Source organism: Oncorhynchus keta, chromosome 22 (assembly GCF_023373465.1).
Source record: "Oncorhynchus keta strain PuntledgeMale-10-30-2019 chromosome 22, Oket_V2, whole genome shotgun sequence".
Lineage (NCBI taxonomy): Eukaryota > Metazoa > Chordata > Actinopteri > Salmoniformes > Salmonidae > Oncorhynchus > Oncorhynchus keta.
In genome coordinates, this window is record NC_068442.1 from 9,083,025 (window position 1) to 9,100,402 (window position 17,378).

At 39.1% G+C, this 17,378-nt stretch overlaps 1 protein-coding gene across 15 annotated transcripts in view; it reads right to left on the reverse strand.

Annotated features, from left to right (window-relative positions):
• Window positions 1-2,377: 2,377 nt before the first annotated feature.
• Window positions 2,378-17,378, reverse strand: part of LOC118401006 (paired box protein Pax-6) — a 16,355-nt gene continuing 1,354 nt past the window's right edge. The window contains exons 2-15 of one of the 15 annotated variants that reach the window (XM_035798110.1): window positions 16,083-16,231; window positions 13,361-13,438; window positions 13,050-13,103; window positions 12,126-12,149; window positions 9,558-9,688; window positions 9,207-9,248; window positions 8,887-9,117; window positions 8,408-8,573; window positions 4,808-4,966; window positions 4,426-4,508; window positions 4,153-4,309; window positions 3,790-3,902; window positions 3,322-3,469; window positions 2,378-3,205 (exon numbers count right to left, since the gene is read on the reverse strand). In XM_035798110.1, the coding sequence (XP_035654003.1) occupies window positions 3,120-3,205; window positions 3,322-3,469; window positions 3,790-3,902; window positions 4,153-4,309; window positions 4,426-4,508; window positions 4,808-4,966; window positions 8,408-8,573; window positions 8,887-9,117; window positions 9,207-9,248; window positions 9,558-9,688; window positions 12,126-12,149; window positions 13,050-13,062 (1,353 nt within the window). In that variant the 5' untranslated portion in view covers window positions 13,063-13,103; window positions 13,361-13,438; window positions 16,083-16,231 and the 3' untranslated portion in view covers window positions 2,378-3,119. Of the gene's footprint in view, window positions 3,206-3,321; window positions 3,470-3,789; window positions 3,903-4,152; window positions 4,310-4,425; window positions 4,509-4,807; window positions 4,967-8,407; window positions 8,574-8,886; window positions 9,118-9,206; window positions 9,249-9,557; window positions 9,689-12,125; window positions 12,150-13,049; window positions 13,104-13,360; window positions 13,439-16,082; window positions 16,232-16,379; window positions 17,004-17,378 lie in introns of those variants that run through there. The other 14 variants (XM_035798100.2, XM_035798104.2, XM_035798103.1 and 11 more) reach the window with 14 other exon arrangements.

Genomic DNA, 17,378 nt, shown 5'->3' on the forward strand with positions numbered 1-17,378 from the left:
TAATTAAAAATCTGAGAACACTAACATTTACACACATGAAGGTACATATAAGCAGTCAATTTTGATGAAAAAACACAAATGTGAAAAATTGGTGTATATAGCTTTTCGGAAATAAACTCTTAAATTGCTACAGTCACCTCCAAAATGATTGGCACTCTTGATAAAGATGAGCAAAACAAGACCGTATAAATAAATAATACAAATGCTCAGCGTATTGTATGCTAAAAATAATTGGGGAAATGATCTTATTTTATACTAATACAATAGTTCAGAGAAATATATTTTATTTAACAAGTAATACAATTTTTTTCTCTCAAAAAGATGTGTCAAATTTATTGCCACCCCTAAAGATTATTACAAATAAAATCAAACAAAATGTCATCTGCATTAATACGTTCATTATTTTAAGTTAAGCTCAGTTTATGGCTTTACACATGTAAAATCCCTTTGCCCTCCATCACCATGGGAAATGGCAGAGAACTCACAAAGGAAAAGAGACAAATGGTTGTTGACCTTCATAAATCAGGAAATGAGTACCAGGCAATGGGTACCAAAAAATACCCCAAAATAATATATATATATATATATATATATATATATATATATATATATATATATATATATATACACCACTTACCACTATTAGGGCAACAATTAAGAAGATTAAAAACCACTGGAACAGTGGCAAACTTGCCCAGTATTGGACGCAAATGTATCTTGTCTCCACTCACAGTGAGGAAGATGGTATGGGAAGCAAAGACAAATCCATGGGCCAAAGTTGTAGAAATACAGAACTTGGCCGCATCTTCGGGTCAACAAGTCTCAAAATCTACAATGAGACTCTTTAAAATGGTTGCCAGAAAAAAGGTTTGATTGAGTGAAACCAACAAGTGTAAACGCCGCCTTTAGTTTGCTAAATGGCATTGACACTTGGATTGGAACCAGTGCAATGGTCAGATGACATAGAGCTCTTTGGCCACGCACACCAGTGGTGGGTTTGGCATTGAAAGAAGGATGCATATGCAGAAAAGAACCTCATACCTACTGTAAAATATGGTGGTGGATCATTGTTGTTATGTATTGCTTCCACTGGTCCTGGGGCCTTTGTTAGGTCAACGGCATCATAAACTTTACCAAGTACCAAAACATTTTAGCCAGAAACCTGGTTGGCTTTGCCAGGAGTTTGAAACTTGGCCACAAGTGGATCGATCACCCAGCAAGACAATAACGCCAAGCACACATCAAAATCCACAAAGAAATGCTTAATTGAACCCAAAATCAACATTTTGCAATGGCCATCTCAGTCTCCGGACTTGAACCCCATTGAAAACCTGTGGTTTGAATTGAAGAGGGCAGTCCATAATCACAGAAAGAAGGATATCAAGGATCTGGAAAGATTATGTGTGGAGGAATGGTCTAAGATCCCTCCCAATGTGTTCTCCAATCTCATAAAATATATATTTTAAAAGGCTCAGTGCCATTATCCTCGCAAGGGGAGGGTGCCGGAGTATTCAAAACAGGGGTGCCAATAATTTGGACACCTATCTTTTTAATAAATGTTTTATTACTAGCTAACCCTCTTGAGCCTAAGCCTTGGGGGGGATGTTCTACTAAGCTTCAGATGGTCATACCATGGATCATTTAGCTATTTTTAGACCCATATTTACCCCTTTGTTTTTGGCACATTCTACCCCTCATTCACTTATGTTCATTTTCACCACCCAGCAATGGGCTTGTGTGGGTCATGGAGCACAACATTTCCGTGTTTGTGTGAATCTCAGCTTTCGGTAGTGGGGTCCGAATAGATTCTATCTCAAACCGTTCAGACTAGACAGGCGATTTTGTGAGAAGACCTGTTCGGAGTTGGTACGTCAGTGTCACCGACTTCAGGCGACTCTCATGAAGCTTGTGGAGGTCGTAGAGCAACACTTTTCGTGAAAAGTAACTTTTCAGGATCCTCTCATGTCAGACAAATTAAAGCGCTGACAAGCAAAGGTCTGGTCAACCCGCTATAAGGACATGTCTGGTTTTCGCTCATAAGTTAAAGACTAGCTGATAAACTAACATTTAAAACTCTGTCAACAAAATATTTACAAAATTGGCAACAGAAGACTACAAAAGGAAATGGAGGTTGTGTCATAAATTATATACAAAGGCTTTGGTCTGTTTGTACAATCAAGAATGGTTAATTCAGACATGTATAGATGCAAACCTCAAAAGGCTTTAAGGCCTTGCGCTACTATGCATTGTTGCAGTGAAAGGTTTTAGTGGGACAGAATAAAGTAAAACTCTTAACGACAACTATAACAAAGAACTTGTACCCAATTGAATGAAATTACTTGAAGATGTGTATAAAACACACATAGAATATTCAGAGAAATATAAATGAAATTAACTTTATTATAGAAATTGTGTCCGGGAGACTGCTAGGGAAGACCAATACTTACATTTCGACATAACAAACTGAATTATATCGAAGACACAATCTACAGTTTTTAGCTACCAATTTTTTTTTTTTTTCACCTCTTTTTTTAGCGGTTAATGCTTTCCATTTACAATGATTCTGCCAGAAAGCTTTGGAAAAGAAAAGAACAGAGAAATGGGCTTCTCGTACCCAGCTGGTACCTGCTGGTCCAGCTCTGCCTTTGAATGATACAAACTTGTTTCACCAGAGTCCACATTCTGTACACAGACTGGGAGAGCTTCTTGATATACGTTGACAAAAACTATTAATGGCAGAAAATTCTTCACAAATTATCTTCTTTTCAGCAGAAGCAAGGAACAACTCAGTTTCACAGTCCATCCACGTTGTTGTTTTTTCATTATGACATACAAATGGCCATATACAAATACACCAAAAATGACATAAGTTGGAAACGGAGAACAGAGATATTTTTCCCCCCATTAAGGATGTTACACCGGGCACTTTACAGAAGTCCTTTCTCTTTTTTTCTTTTTCAAGTCTTTGCCTCCAAAGAATGATAGAGACTGGCACAATCCCAGTACAAAATAGTGTCTTTTAGAGTCTATTTTCTCTTGTCTGTAATTAAATACTGCTGGACAGCCTCTTCGATTCAAGACAATATCCGAGGAGTCACACGTTGACGGTAGTCGTGTCTCTACTGTAGCCTGGGCCAGTACTGGGACATGTCTGCTTCACTGCCTGGCACTTGGACAGGAACAGATACTCCAGGAGAGATGAGACCTGACACAACAAACACAGAGCGGTAGATCAGTTCAGGCCTACTCATGTTTGCAAATGGTGATTCATAATGTCTTGGATGTTTGTTTATTTTGTCATGACCCCGTTTCTCTGCTTACCTGTTGAGTTGCCTCCTGAGCCTGCCATTGACTGGCTGTTCATATGTGCCTGCATATGAGGAGGGGTGTACGTGTCGTAGCTCCGCCCGTTGACTGATGGACTGGTGGGCAGCATGCAGGAGTAGGAGGTCTGGCTGGGCACAGGAGCCTGGGGGGGGTAAACAGCACACATGACAGTCAGATTCACCTGTCACCTTGCAGCATCTCATATCTATGGTCCCAACAACTAAGGGATGGGCCACACTAAGCCATGGGAACGTAAATAATGCACTATCATATTTAGTTTACAAATTCAACATAGTATTTACTACAGCATTGCCAGTTCTTAGCATTCACTTGTGACGTGTATGTGTACTTTGTATAGGTTTACATTTATTGTGGTAAATAACTTGGATGCTATGCAAAGTCATTAGAAAAAAACACCAAAAATGCTACATTTATTATTGGATCTGACGGTGATGTACTTACTTGCATAGGCAGGTTGTTGGCCATGGTGAAGCTTGGCATAGGTGGCAGGGCACTGTATGTGTTTGTAAGGGCTGTGTCTGGTCTTCCCAACATGGATCCTGACGAGAACGATACTGCAGGGGTAGGATATATACATTTATTTTAGAGACCAGTCAGCACCTGATTGCCATTTGCAACATTGATTTGCAGGAACATAGAATGGATTGAGTGGCACTCCTATCACCCACATTTGTACACATTTTTGTTTTACATGCTGATTAGGCTACAGTTCTAAAAATCCCATAAATGGATCCTACAACAATAGATGAAGGTGGAATGCACATGATGTGATAAGACGTTTTGTTAAAGATAAAGATCACTGACTCCAACCTGGTGTCGTGGGCTGTGGGATGGGCTGGTAGACACTGGTGCTGAAACTGCTGCTGATAGGGATGTGACTGGAGGAGTTACTGGCTTGCCGCCTTTGATTCCGGAGTTTCTCCTCTCTCCTCCACTTTGCCCTTCTATTTGAAAACCACACCTGAAACCACATTCATGTTTCAATGGTGAGTGTTGGATGGGTCACTTCTTTGAATGTGATTACAATGTCCCTAAATTCAAGGTGATGTTAATAGGCAGAAGGAGAGGTCACTGTACCTGTATTCTGGCCTCTGGGAGGTCAATTTTGGCAGCAAGTCTTTCCCTTGCGAAAACATCTGGATAGTGAGTTCTTTCAAACTCTGAAAAAATAAATACATTATTTAGAACTAGAATGGAAGTAATTAAATGTGATATACATCAAATATGCCTACAAAAGCATTCAGACTATTACAGTTGTGGGGGAAAAAATCTAATTTGCAGTGAAAGCGTTGAAAACAGCAATCTGTGGTAATGTTCCAAATGAATAGGCCTAGTTATGAGTCAGTCTTGATGCCTTAAGTATGCTTAAAATATACTAATTTAGTACCACCAGCTCATTAATGAGATTACTTTGGCCGACAGTTGGACGAGAACATGTGACAGTGGCGGTATAATTTACCTTTCTCAAGCGCTTCTATCTGTTCTTGTGTGAACGAAGTGCGGTTCCTTTGCAATTTTCTTTTCAGCTGAAGTCTCATTTGGGTCTCATCCGAGTCTTCTCCATTCGAACTTATTGAATTAGTGTTCTCACCTCCGCCGTCTGACGGTGGGCAACCATCTGAAAAATAAATAATAAATCAATCAATTCAAACTATCACTCTTTGTTCAGCTTTCATGCATAGCAAGAGTTGCACCTATTGTTAGCGCAATTATTTCATTTTCTTGCATTGGAGTTTCTTTTGCGTTGCATAGAGTTTAATGAGGCCTGTGAGGATATGCCCAAAACCCGCCTGTGCCTAAAACATTATTTTATAATATATGAAATGTTGAGACTTGTTGCGTTCTCTGCTTCTTCCAACTGATAAACTGATATTGACTGGTATTGACAATTTATTGTGTTATTTTGACCAGATATTATTAGTTACATCAGCCTATAGAAAATGGCGATACAATGTTGTGAGAAATTATTATTTTTGGCTTAGATCTTTAATGACCATGTAGCAATACTTCTCGTGATGAAATATAAGACAACATGGTAGAACCTATTTAGATTCCAGGAAATGCTTTAAAATCCAAACTTTCCTTTTTAAAATGTCCACATGGGCGTTTGTACAACCGTTGAAATAAACCACAACACTTGAATTAAACACGTTTTTCACGACCACACGATACCAGGAGAGTAAGGGGAACTATTAAATTAATGGTCTGTGAAGGGGTTGGCAAACTTTCATGGGTAGAATTTTGAGGACACAATTGGAGGCCACAAAAGGATTCTCTCGAGGCTCGCAGTGCCCTTCATTGTATGGAGGATTCCAGTCAACAGACTTCTCAGCTCAGTATGTTAACCTTTATGCACTACTATCATTAATCACTGTCTCCTAGGATGCCCTGTTGAACGCCAGTTCAGATTTATGGCTTCTTTAGGCCATGGAAAAAAGAAAGAAAAAAATGCACACATTGAATGAGACATCTCTATGCTCAGACAGTGTTTGTTACATAAAGGCGACAGAGAAACCAACTGTGAGTTGAGGGCCCTCAGTCAGTGGCGTTGTTAGACACTTTATTCAGCATACTTTTGATCCATGACATTATGCCTACGTAGCAAACGTTATACCTATTTATGTAGGCCTAGATACATCTGCTTTGGCAGTTTATTGTGTGACTGATTAGCATTTCACAGTTCGTGTTTGTTTTTTCTACATGCACGGGCAGGTTGCTCAGTATACCTATTCTTAAGCCGTATTGGTATGCTCAATAATATAGGTGCGGATATGTTTGAACGACTATATATCAGCAGAGACCCATCATCATATGCGGGTAGCTTTGTTCACTCTGCTCTGAAGTTATGCCGATGCTTGTCTGACAGATGTGTTGTCTCAAAACCAAATGCATTATTCAGAACAAGGTGTTTTATTACATTATTATAAACATACGCGAAGATTAAAGTTATCCCCTTTAAATGTCCCTGTTGTGTCCAAAAAGAAAGATTATCAGTGACCGGTGCGCTATGGTTTTGGAGCTAATCCGTCAAAAAAAAAAGAGTGAATGTGCGTTCTATTATCCCTCAGTCAGACCAACTGTCGCTAGATTTTGGGATTTGTTTTCATTAATAAAAGGCGCTGGGAAATAAAACCATTCCTTAGTATCACGTGTCGCAATCGGTCAGGCGTAAAACAAGCCAAAAGATAGAGAACCAACTGCGGCATCTTTCAGCAATAGAAACTAAAAACATTCTGGGACCCCCTGAAAGAGAAAGTGTCTAAAACCCATAGACAGCTTTAGCCCTCTATAAAGAAAAAAAGATAAGAATAACTGTCACGTTGATCTCTAAAAACACGAAATCGCAAGCGAGAGCTTTCACCCTCTCCTTATGAAAGAGTTGTCTCTCTTTGGGCCCTGTCACTCCGATGAATCCACTATTTTATTCACTGTTGCGTGGCGTTTATCAGATTGAGACCATATTTCTCCCCCTCTGAGACCTCACCCTGCCGTATGCTTCCGGAGTAATGGATTCTTAATTTCCCTGAAATCGCACTCCATGGAAGTATAGACACTTATGGCAGAACATAAGTGAACATACGATGTTGGTATAGCTGGCTGAGGTGTTCACACAAACATTTTGGGCATATTTTGAATAGACAGGATAACAGAGATACATTCAAAGTACAAACAACAACAGCAGAGGCACTTCTTATCATCGTTATTATTATATAACAGCCTTGATAGTCTATAATTAGAGAATTATGATACTATTATACTTCATTTTTATTTCACCTTTATTTAACTAGGTAATTCAGTTAAGAACAAATTCTTATTTACAATGACGGCCAAACGGGGAACAGTGGGTTAATTGCCTTGCTCAGGGGCAGAACGACGGATTTTTACCTTGTCAGCTCTGGGATTCGATCCAGCAAACTTTCGGTTACAGGCCTAACGCTCGAACCACTAGACTACCTGCCGCCCCCCAAAATAAATAATACTTAATAATAATAATAATTGCTATAAAAATATATATGTGTTACTATTGGCACTTGGTCACCTTTCACCTTAATGTATTTATTTGTTGGGGATTCCTCATTCGAGACAGGTGTAGTTAACAACAACAACAACAACAACAACAAAAACGCAGATATTATGAAGGACAAAAAAAATGTTATTTGTATTTCAATAGTGTCCATCCTTTATTGTTTAGTTCTCTTAAAACTGACGTGTCTAATTGGCAAGTGGTGCCATATCGTGTCCATGGGTCTCCCGTGGAACATTTCTACAGCTGTCTCCTCAAACTAGACGCTTATTCATGTCGCCTTAATGAGAAACAAAACGTTCTCTAATGAGCAATTACATAGCGACAGAACTGTTCCCATAACAAATTCTTGAGTGTGACAGAAACATCCTTTGTACAGATAGGCCTACCGCACACTGCTTCACATTTGTTCATCTTAAAGCAGTTTGGATGGGGAAAATATGGACTCATTGACGAACTCCTCCAGAAATAGGCCTAGAGTATGGGCCTAGAAATGCATCAATCGTTCAGACTAAATCGTACAGACTAAATTGTGAAATGACAACCTTATTGTAAAAAATAAAACTGTCGAAAAACATGTCGATAATTTGCAAGTTAATAATTAGTCGAATCATACCAAGTAGCCTAATCTTTGAATCATTTTCGGGGCATGGCACAGGCCTATTTAACAGCAGATGAATTTCAGTTCTATGCATAGGTCAAATAAGACTAATAAAGCCGATGCATAGGTGACAAACAACATCAGCTGAACTTTGATATCCTCTAAGATTTTCCCCCAAAAAAGTATATTCCCCTGCTACGTTCAATAATGTAGCCTAATAAGGTTGTAACAATAAAATAAAAAGGAAATATTATTTTGTTAATTTTTTTGTAATAATAATAATGATGGTAATATTAGGCCTGATATGATGATATACGACAACAACGACAACAATAATCATTTTAAAAAATTGCTAATAATAACACTTTTTCCGCTATAAAATGACCTAATAAAGACATTCTCACTCCTCACGCCAAAACCAGTGATTTTCCTACCTGTGTTGGGCTGTCCTGGCACTGAGGTTCCGGGGTACCAACCCGGCCGGGTTCCCCACGTCCCAGTCTGACCGTTCAGCATTCTCAACTTCTCATACATGCCATCTGCGCCCATCTGTTGCTTTTCGCTAGCCAGGTTGCGCAGTACTCTGTTTATCGATGACACCTGAAAGACAAACCCAAAATGCTTCACATTAATTAAACGCGTTTCCCTTGGTTGTGACGGAACATTGGCTTGTAAAAGTGATCTGTCACATAATTGCATGCATACCCTCACATTAAAAATATGTATTTGTGTAAGAAACTCGGCATCAAAATGGGAAATAAACAAAATATCAACTAAATGTATGTCGTCAATCGCAATGCGTAATTGTTCTGAAACAGGTGCATAATCATAACCAATATTAAGGTCAGTTGTTCATTGTAATTTAACCCACTTCATTTTTAATTAGTATAAAATGGTATGAGTAGTAACTTACACTCAATGAACTTACACTGGGTATATTATCGTTTGTGCAGACCCCCTCTGAAAGCAGTCTGTCACGAATTTCCCACGCGAAGATTGACGGGCACTCCCTCTTGTATATGGCAATTTTTCCGACCACCTCGGGAGTTGCTACTCTTGGTTTGCTACCCCCGATCGCCCTTGGTCTGATGGAGCCAGTTTCATAGTATCTGCCCAGAATCTTACTCACACAGCCGTTTGACACCTAAATAGAAAACAATAGACACAAATCACATACATTATTCAAGACTAATGTGTAATATATGTGTATACTACAAACATTGTTACGCTTACGTTTTCATTGTCCAGCACTTGGACTTTTGCATCACCATGGGTCTATAACACAAGAAATATACCTTGAATGGTATACGGTAATTTTACTTGCACTTTGTTTAAATGCATCTGATAGTGGATCTCTACTTTGGATGGATATGTGTGCAGGTTGTGTCCTAACGTATCCTGGCATCACCACAAACCACAATTCGTAATTCACCATCCAAAATCAAAACTGCAACTTAAAACGATTTGAAATAACAATAGTTGGTTGTGCATTTAGTTGTATGTTCCAAATACAAATTACACAAGGCAAATGTTATTCTAAAGCGTTTTACTATGCAGACAGCGAGAAGAATGCAGTGTTATCACCTGCAGAATCCTGGATATATCGCACGGCCGCGCGCCACTGTGAGCAAGCTCGACTATTTTCTGTCTGGTTGAGTCGGGCAGGGGTCTGCCGTTCACGAACACTCCGCCAAGCTGATTCACTCCGCTGTGACCTGGGCAGAGACAGGGGTTGCACTCTCTTTAGTTAAGCCACGAATCAAGAGCTGTGATTAAAAACTGCTAGGCACTTCACTACAGATGTCTCCGATGCTAGCGGGTTAGTGGTTAACTATGCACAAATACAAGTTATCAAGCCGAAACAAGAGACTAAACTAAACGGAACGTTCAGCACCAAACATAGAAGAAATCACCCTGGACTTTGCATAGTGTGTAATTATTGCCATTGTTCATTTGTCATATGTTTGAAATGCTTTCCGGATATGCACGCAATATCATTATGTTCTACAATATTGTTCTAATCACACATGCAGAACATTGATTAGCCTCAGCGGTGTTTGTATGAGCTGGACCAAAACATATCTAGCCCACTGAGCCGAGATTTGCGCATCTTTGCAAAGCTTTAGCTCAAATAGGGAAATGCTATTTGCTGCACAGCATTATAAAGTAGTAATTACAGTATAATGTCAACACTTCAAACAAATCATCACCTAATCCTATGTCTATCAACTTGATGTTTGTTACACTAGCCAAAACATCACAAACGCTCGTGTAAACAAGTACTTTCATGCGAGTCAATTAACAATATCCAGCTTAGGATAGCCCAGAAAACCAGACCAAACCTGAAGTCAAACGGAAAAGGAGCCTCCCTGTAGTCGCCTACGTCTGCTATAGTTCTCCGCTCCCTTCCCTTCGAAGCCTCACGTTAAATTGACTCTAAGAGCACAAGCTCCTTAGCAATAAATAAGCTCCAAATATAGAAGAGTGGGAAAATATGATGAGCCTGGCTGACATTTGTCTTTAAAATAAAGCTAGCTGCACGTCAAGTTTGAGCTTAATTTCTAGAAATAGGCGGAAGTCGCCCTGGATCATGCATGGAAGGCTAATTGAAAAGATCAGTTGGAGCACTTGTGGCAGGCATGTCACTTTATGACACTGCTCTGCTTTTGAAAATCGCATCATCACGACAAATAGTAGCATGATAAAACGACCCTAGCTGTCTGCATTTGGATATCACTCAGACTAAATTGGACCCTACTCATTTACCCTTCAAGGGAAGCTTCATTTTATGGTAGCCAGGGGGCTGTGCGCGGGCACGAGAATGGGAGCGCGCGTCGCTCTTAATATATAAAAAGTGACATTCTTTTTTTTCAAGCAAAAAACAACAACACAGCCTATATTTACACTGTTTGTATGAGTCTGCTGGAGACTTTAGACTCCCTTGTTTTATATCTGTTTTGTTACTGTTTTCAAATACGAATTAAAAATAGGCAGGCCCTACATCAATTATAATATTATATTAGGCCTTACAAATAGAACATTGTGTTTGTGAATTTGTTGTCTACTGCCATAGGGCTAAAGTCACAAATTCTAGCTAAAATCAGGGTGGAAATATAGGCTATTTGCTTAGGGGTAGACTGCTGTAAGAGAAAATCCATCGCTATGTCATTTTTTTTAGGTTAATTCCAGGATTAGATTAAATCAATTGTGTTTGTGCATTTGATAGGTCAGCAGGGAAAAGCATATTGAAGATTTATTGGATTTGAACACGCCTCCCGTATAGTGCTCAAATAAATCCACTTGATCACTGCCACACAGAGATAATAATATAAAAGTTTCACTAGAAAGGTTAGGCCTAATTCTTTATCATTATATAATTCCCAACGGTAAGTGCTGTCGATCTCGCCGGGTGGCAATGATTATGCGCCTTGTATTCTATTGCAAGTCAATTAATAGGAAAACATATGGCGTCAATTTGGACGCTCAGTTTCATATACACCCAGGAGTTATTAGCACAAAGCCTGCAGAGCCAGCCGCGACCTTCAGACAAACTAAAGGCCTCACCGGAATCATATCTGCTCAGCATTTCGCTCAAAAGACCACCCCATATAACATCACCATCACATTAAAATATGTAACAAGACATGAATAATGGCATACGCCTATACAATCTTGATTACGGGCTAATATATAGCCTAGGCCTAATATGTTGGTTGCCAGTAGTCTCATTTAAAAGGTGAGGAAAACAGACACGATATGTCTGGTCTTTAGAAAAAAATCTCGAATAAAATTAATGAGCAAAGAAAAAACTCGTGCAGTTTATTGCGTTTATTTGAAGGCCTCAGTTTTCTTTTTCAAATGTGAGAGGGAATATGGGACTTCACCTCACTGCTCAATTATTTCATACGGCCTACTTAAACTGACCTAGATTCAAATGCTTTGTTTGGTTGAATGTCTTTCAAGTGTAGAGTGTCACATCTTCCATCTGATCCTACGTCTATAACGTAATACATTTTAGGCCTGACATGGACATATACATGAGGTTCGAGGCTAAGCCAAGGCAATATAATGTATTGGCATAGATATGAAAGCACACTGCAGCACAAACGTGTCGTTCAGTTAAGAGAATGAGAGGTAAGCTATTCCACACACCTTCGTTACAGATGTCATACACCTCTTGTCCAGCATTAAGAAAGAAAATATATGTATTTTATTGTCACTCTGCCAACCACACAACATGATTCATTATGAATTACTGAATAACATCTCAAATATGTCAAATCTGCTCTAACGTTTATAGGTCCAATGCATTCGTAAAAATAAAAAAAAACTCAACGTCTCATCAAAGCATACAATTGTAGCCCACACTGTGGTAATATAGAAGGGATAACCTCTTCATAAACATTACACATTCTCCATGAGATGAATGCAATGTCCGTTAGTGCATATAATGAACAACGTGAATTGGCATACCCCAACAGGCGTTTCTGAAATGCTATTTTATCATATCAAGAATAACCTTTCTTCCTGTGTGTGTGTGTGTGTGTGTGTGTGTGTGTGTGTGTGTGTGTGTGTGTGTGTGTGTGTGTGTGTGTGTGTGTGTGTGTGTGTGTGTGTGTGTGTGTGTGTGTGTGTGTGTGTGTGTGTGTGTGTGTGTGTGTGTGTGTGTGTGTGTGTGTGTGTGTGTGTGTGTGTGTGTGTGTGTGTGTGTGTGTGTGTGTCAAAACAACTGCATTGGAAGTTGTGCAATTGGCCAATAAATAAATTAATCTAGGCCTTTACTTCCTGCTAGCCCCTTCTCTGATATGATAGTACAGTTGCAGATGTTGGGCTCTATTTCAGTTCTTACACGTACAGGTTAGTGGAAGCATACTAGTCAAAGTCCAATGACAGAATGGCCACTGTGTGGAACAAAATATGAGAATCATTTCTAATTCATAAAATGTAAACAAGCCCAACAGCAGTGGCCTTATTCTACACAAACATGCAAACCAACATCTTTCAGCATAAATGTCATGTGCCACCTGCCTCTTTCCAGCTCAAAGTATAAGTTACTCAGAAAAAAACACAACTTACTGTTTTGCATCATGGACGCAACGCCAGATTCCCACGTGGCCCGGTTATAGTATTCTATTAGTCATGGGAAAGGAAAGACAATGATCAGTATTGGCATGCTGATAATAATAGACTAATACAATATAAAGGGGACATACACATCGCAGACATTGATTTGGTGCAATTAGAAAATTACGGCGGGCACTATTATTACTCATGAATGACTCAGGATGCATTAGGCTATTATCCATTCATATTTTATAATACGAGAGCATAATATCGTCTGTTGTTCTATAGGTTTTTGAATATATATATTCAGTGTTTAAACTTGCCTGGAAACAGTGTGGACTGTCCGCTTAAAACAATTTAAAGACTCTCTCATCTGCTTCTCACTAGTTAATATATTCTCCCTATGGACAAAGCAAAACATTTTATTAGTACACCTTAGCTTTCGTTTTTATAAAGTCAGACGTATTTTCCAACTCATTTCATGAGATGAATAGCATTGCAGTAATTTGAGAAAATGTTAAATATTAGCAGCTTTAACTGTATTTTAGGTGTATTGAGAGTAGGCTACCTTTAATAAAGAAATACAATTAAGGAATTCTGAATAAGTGTGCATATTAAGAGGTGCAACATTGTTCAGGGCTCTTCATGTTAATATCACTGTTATTATATTGGCCATGAACATTTCAGTCCATCCCCTTTCCATACAATTAACAACTTCAGTAATATACGTTTAGATGTCTTTAGATGTAGTCGTCTAGTGACATACGCCGTCTACCTCGGTTGGCTGCTCTGGAAAGTGAAATCGGGAAGGGGGTGAAGGCTCTCCAACAAAGCCTGCAGAATTTCAACAATGGCGTCCTTTCTGCTTCTACACCAGAACCCAGAGAGTATAACTGAGGCTCCCTAACTATATACCCAGCCTCGTACTAACCGTACCAATAACTCTCAGGAATACAAAGAGCTGAAGGGAGCAACCCCCTCCCACTGCGGCCATACCCAGCACAACAACAAACCCCTCACACCGCCACAGTTACACTGCTGCTTGCCGTGACCCGGTGCCCGTATCGCTCTGCTTTTTAATTTTTTTTTAATTTTTATAAATTAGAAACGCAATTTATTGTTATAAATATCTGGAAATAATGATGTTACTGGTGTTTGGTTAAGGTTTAAAATATATATATATTCAACAGCTCAGTCGGGTTTGAAAAAGACAATTGCCATAAAAAGAGCCCATTCAAAACATTTGCCGAAAAGGAGGCCACTATAAGGAAATATGTCCAAGCTTAGATTTTCTCCCTTTTTGTCACCTCCTTTTTAAACAGGGGATGGACTGTGTGTATTTACAGTGTACATCCACAAATAAATAGCCTATACATCCAAGCTGTGCAGTACGTGTTATTCCTATGAATGGAGAATACTCGAAAGAAACTGTGTAAATTCAACTAAGACGTCATTACAATTCACAATTAATAATCCTTTAAAAAAAAATTATAATAATTACATGCGCTATTGGTTCAGTCATTGTAGATGTTTATAAGTAGATAGGTGTAGCTACAAAGATTTCTTTGCATTTTTCTCATGCTAATTGCTTTCAAATGTAATGATGCAATGGAAAGTGTTGGAAAAGCAAAGTAAAGGGTTCTGAGTTTATATTGATATTGATATCTAAAATAATCAAATGTTTTAAGCATGAACTTAACCCGAAAGCAGCCTACTTGTAAATATAATTATTAGTGCTCTACACCTGCATTGCTTGCTGTTTGGGGTTTTAGGCTGGGTTTCTGTACAGCACTTTGACATATCAGCTGATGTAAGAAGGGCTGTATAAATACATTTGATTTGGATTTGATTTGATTTTTACTTCACACTAAGATGAGATGATGAAAACCCAATCATTTGCTTTTTGTTCAGGTCTAGCTACAATTATATAATTTATTTGATGCAGTCCGCAAAATACAAGGGCCTCATCTGTATTTTGCCCGTTTTAACCCACAACTACTGGAATTTCAATTGAACATGCTTCTTCAGACTTAAGGCCTATATTATTCCCTTCGTTTATATGCAGAACAACTCCATATAGCAACAATAACATGTTACATAGCTACCATTAGACCAATAGCTACCATATTTTTTTTGCAATTAGAATAAAGCAATTGGCCTATTGTACTGGAAGAGTCAAAAGCGTAATGCATATCCCAATGTTATAAATAGCCCAATCAAAATTAACCTGTAATATAAACAATATTTTTTAATGTTGAGCTTTGTCTGTATTTTCTTCTACTTGTTTTATCTAGAGCATGTAAAAAGTAGCCTAATTACGCACCAATTCTAATCATCATCATTATTTTGGATGGAAAAATAGCTACAGACTAAGCTTAATCATGTATTATTTATTATGAGTGGATTTCTGAACTGTTTTCACATAGGCCTATATATCCTGCAAATGTTAAAACCACTTTACTATTTGTGTTGAGTAAGTAGGACTATTTCAATTGTAATTGAATACATGGAAAAGGTTTAGGGTTTGTGAACTTTAGGAAAAAGTTCACAGAGCATATTTTTTTGTGATGGTGCCCGGGTGAGTCTGACTGTATGATTCAACTTGACACCCTTGCTCATCGGATCATTGCGTCCCCATTCTCTGGACTGATTACTGGCATAACGTGACGTTTTACTCTTTCCTGTTATAAATAAGCATTAAGCTATCCGCAACCAACGACGGCATTCAAGCAATACCAGAGTAAGAAAGAGGCGGACTGAAATGTTCCAATTAGGCTGCCACTAGACTGTGTGCCGAAGTTCCTTCATCAAAGCCGACATAACCATCACTGAAAACTTGAGCCAATCGGATTCTCTTTCTAAATTACAACAAGAACTTGCAAGTTATTAACTTAATTGTAATTTGCCTTTTCAACACGTAGCCTTATTTTATGTTTCACTCTAAAATCGTGTAATGTGTAAGCTTGGTTGGGGTACGCATGGTTGGGTGAATAAATGTGTGCTGTCTGAAATGTAGGTACTAAGTGCCAAGAAATCGGAGTTTACCTTTTTGAGGCATCCTGTGTACACTGCAGCCAAAGCCCTTGTTGATAAGTCTGAGCGCAAAAGAGACGGAGCCACAGCGCTGGATAGCCCCGTCGAATAATTGTCCTTGTATATATTTTCCAAGTGATCTTGAATAGAGATTGAAATCCCTGTGAAGGAAGCAGATATTGACAATAAAATGGGATGTCAGGACTGCGCGAGACTGAAAATGTGCGCTCGTGAGAGAGAGAGAGAGAGAGAGAGAGAGAGAGAGAGAGAGAGAGAGAGAGAGAGAGAGAGAGAGAGAGGGTAGCGCACCTATGCTGATTGGTGATGGTACTAGTGTATTAATGTATGTGTTCCTGGTCTGTGCCTCGCCTCCACTCCTCTTCAGTGGCCCATTAGCAGTGCCTGACCTCTGTCATCATCTTCTAGCGAAACACTTCCTCCTACTTCGTGGTGCCAGAGCGGGAAACCGGGCAGAGCCAGAGCTTGCTTTTCAAACCCACTAATCACTCTGCACATGCACATTAATTTCTCCTTCTCTAACACACACACACGCGCGCGCGCGCACACACACGCACACACGCACACACATACACGGAATATATCCTTTAAAATGCTATTGGATGAGGGCAAGGGAGGGCAAGAGCTCACAGGGCTCCACGATCGTGGAACGCATACAATATGTCCTACACTAACCATGAACCTGAAGTTGCAAATGGACGTAAGGGCAGTGAACACATGCTGCGTGCCGACCTCAAACCGATCAACATGAACCATTTGCAGTCCATCTTCATTTTTTGATAGTTTACGACTGATAATTCACTGATAAAAACCAATAGAACACCGCTTTCACCATTTGCATAGTGTGATACTTTAACGTTTATTTATTTTAAACATCTAAAGGCTGAATTGAAAGATTCCGCTTACTGAATTATTCCAGTAAGGGATTTATTAGGCGGTAGCTTTTGAAAGCTTTGCATAGCCTACAATCTTTACGCAGCAGCCTAAAGGGTAGAGTGCAGTCACTGAAGCAAGCGCAAACCTGCACGTGTTGCTGTTGACTGACATCACATCTTGTAGATTTGGTTGTTTACCCCTAAATGACAAACAATATCTACCGACTAAATAAATATAATACCGAGGCTGATGATCTTTCTTAATTTTCTATGGATTAAATGATAGGCAGGACGCAGCGTCGAGGCTTCTAAAGTATAGATAACACAGGACGTAAATATAAGCAAATGTCTTTGCAGTCATGACCACACACCCGAACTACATTTGTAGAAAAACCCCTCCTTGCCTGCATTTTAG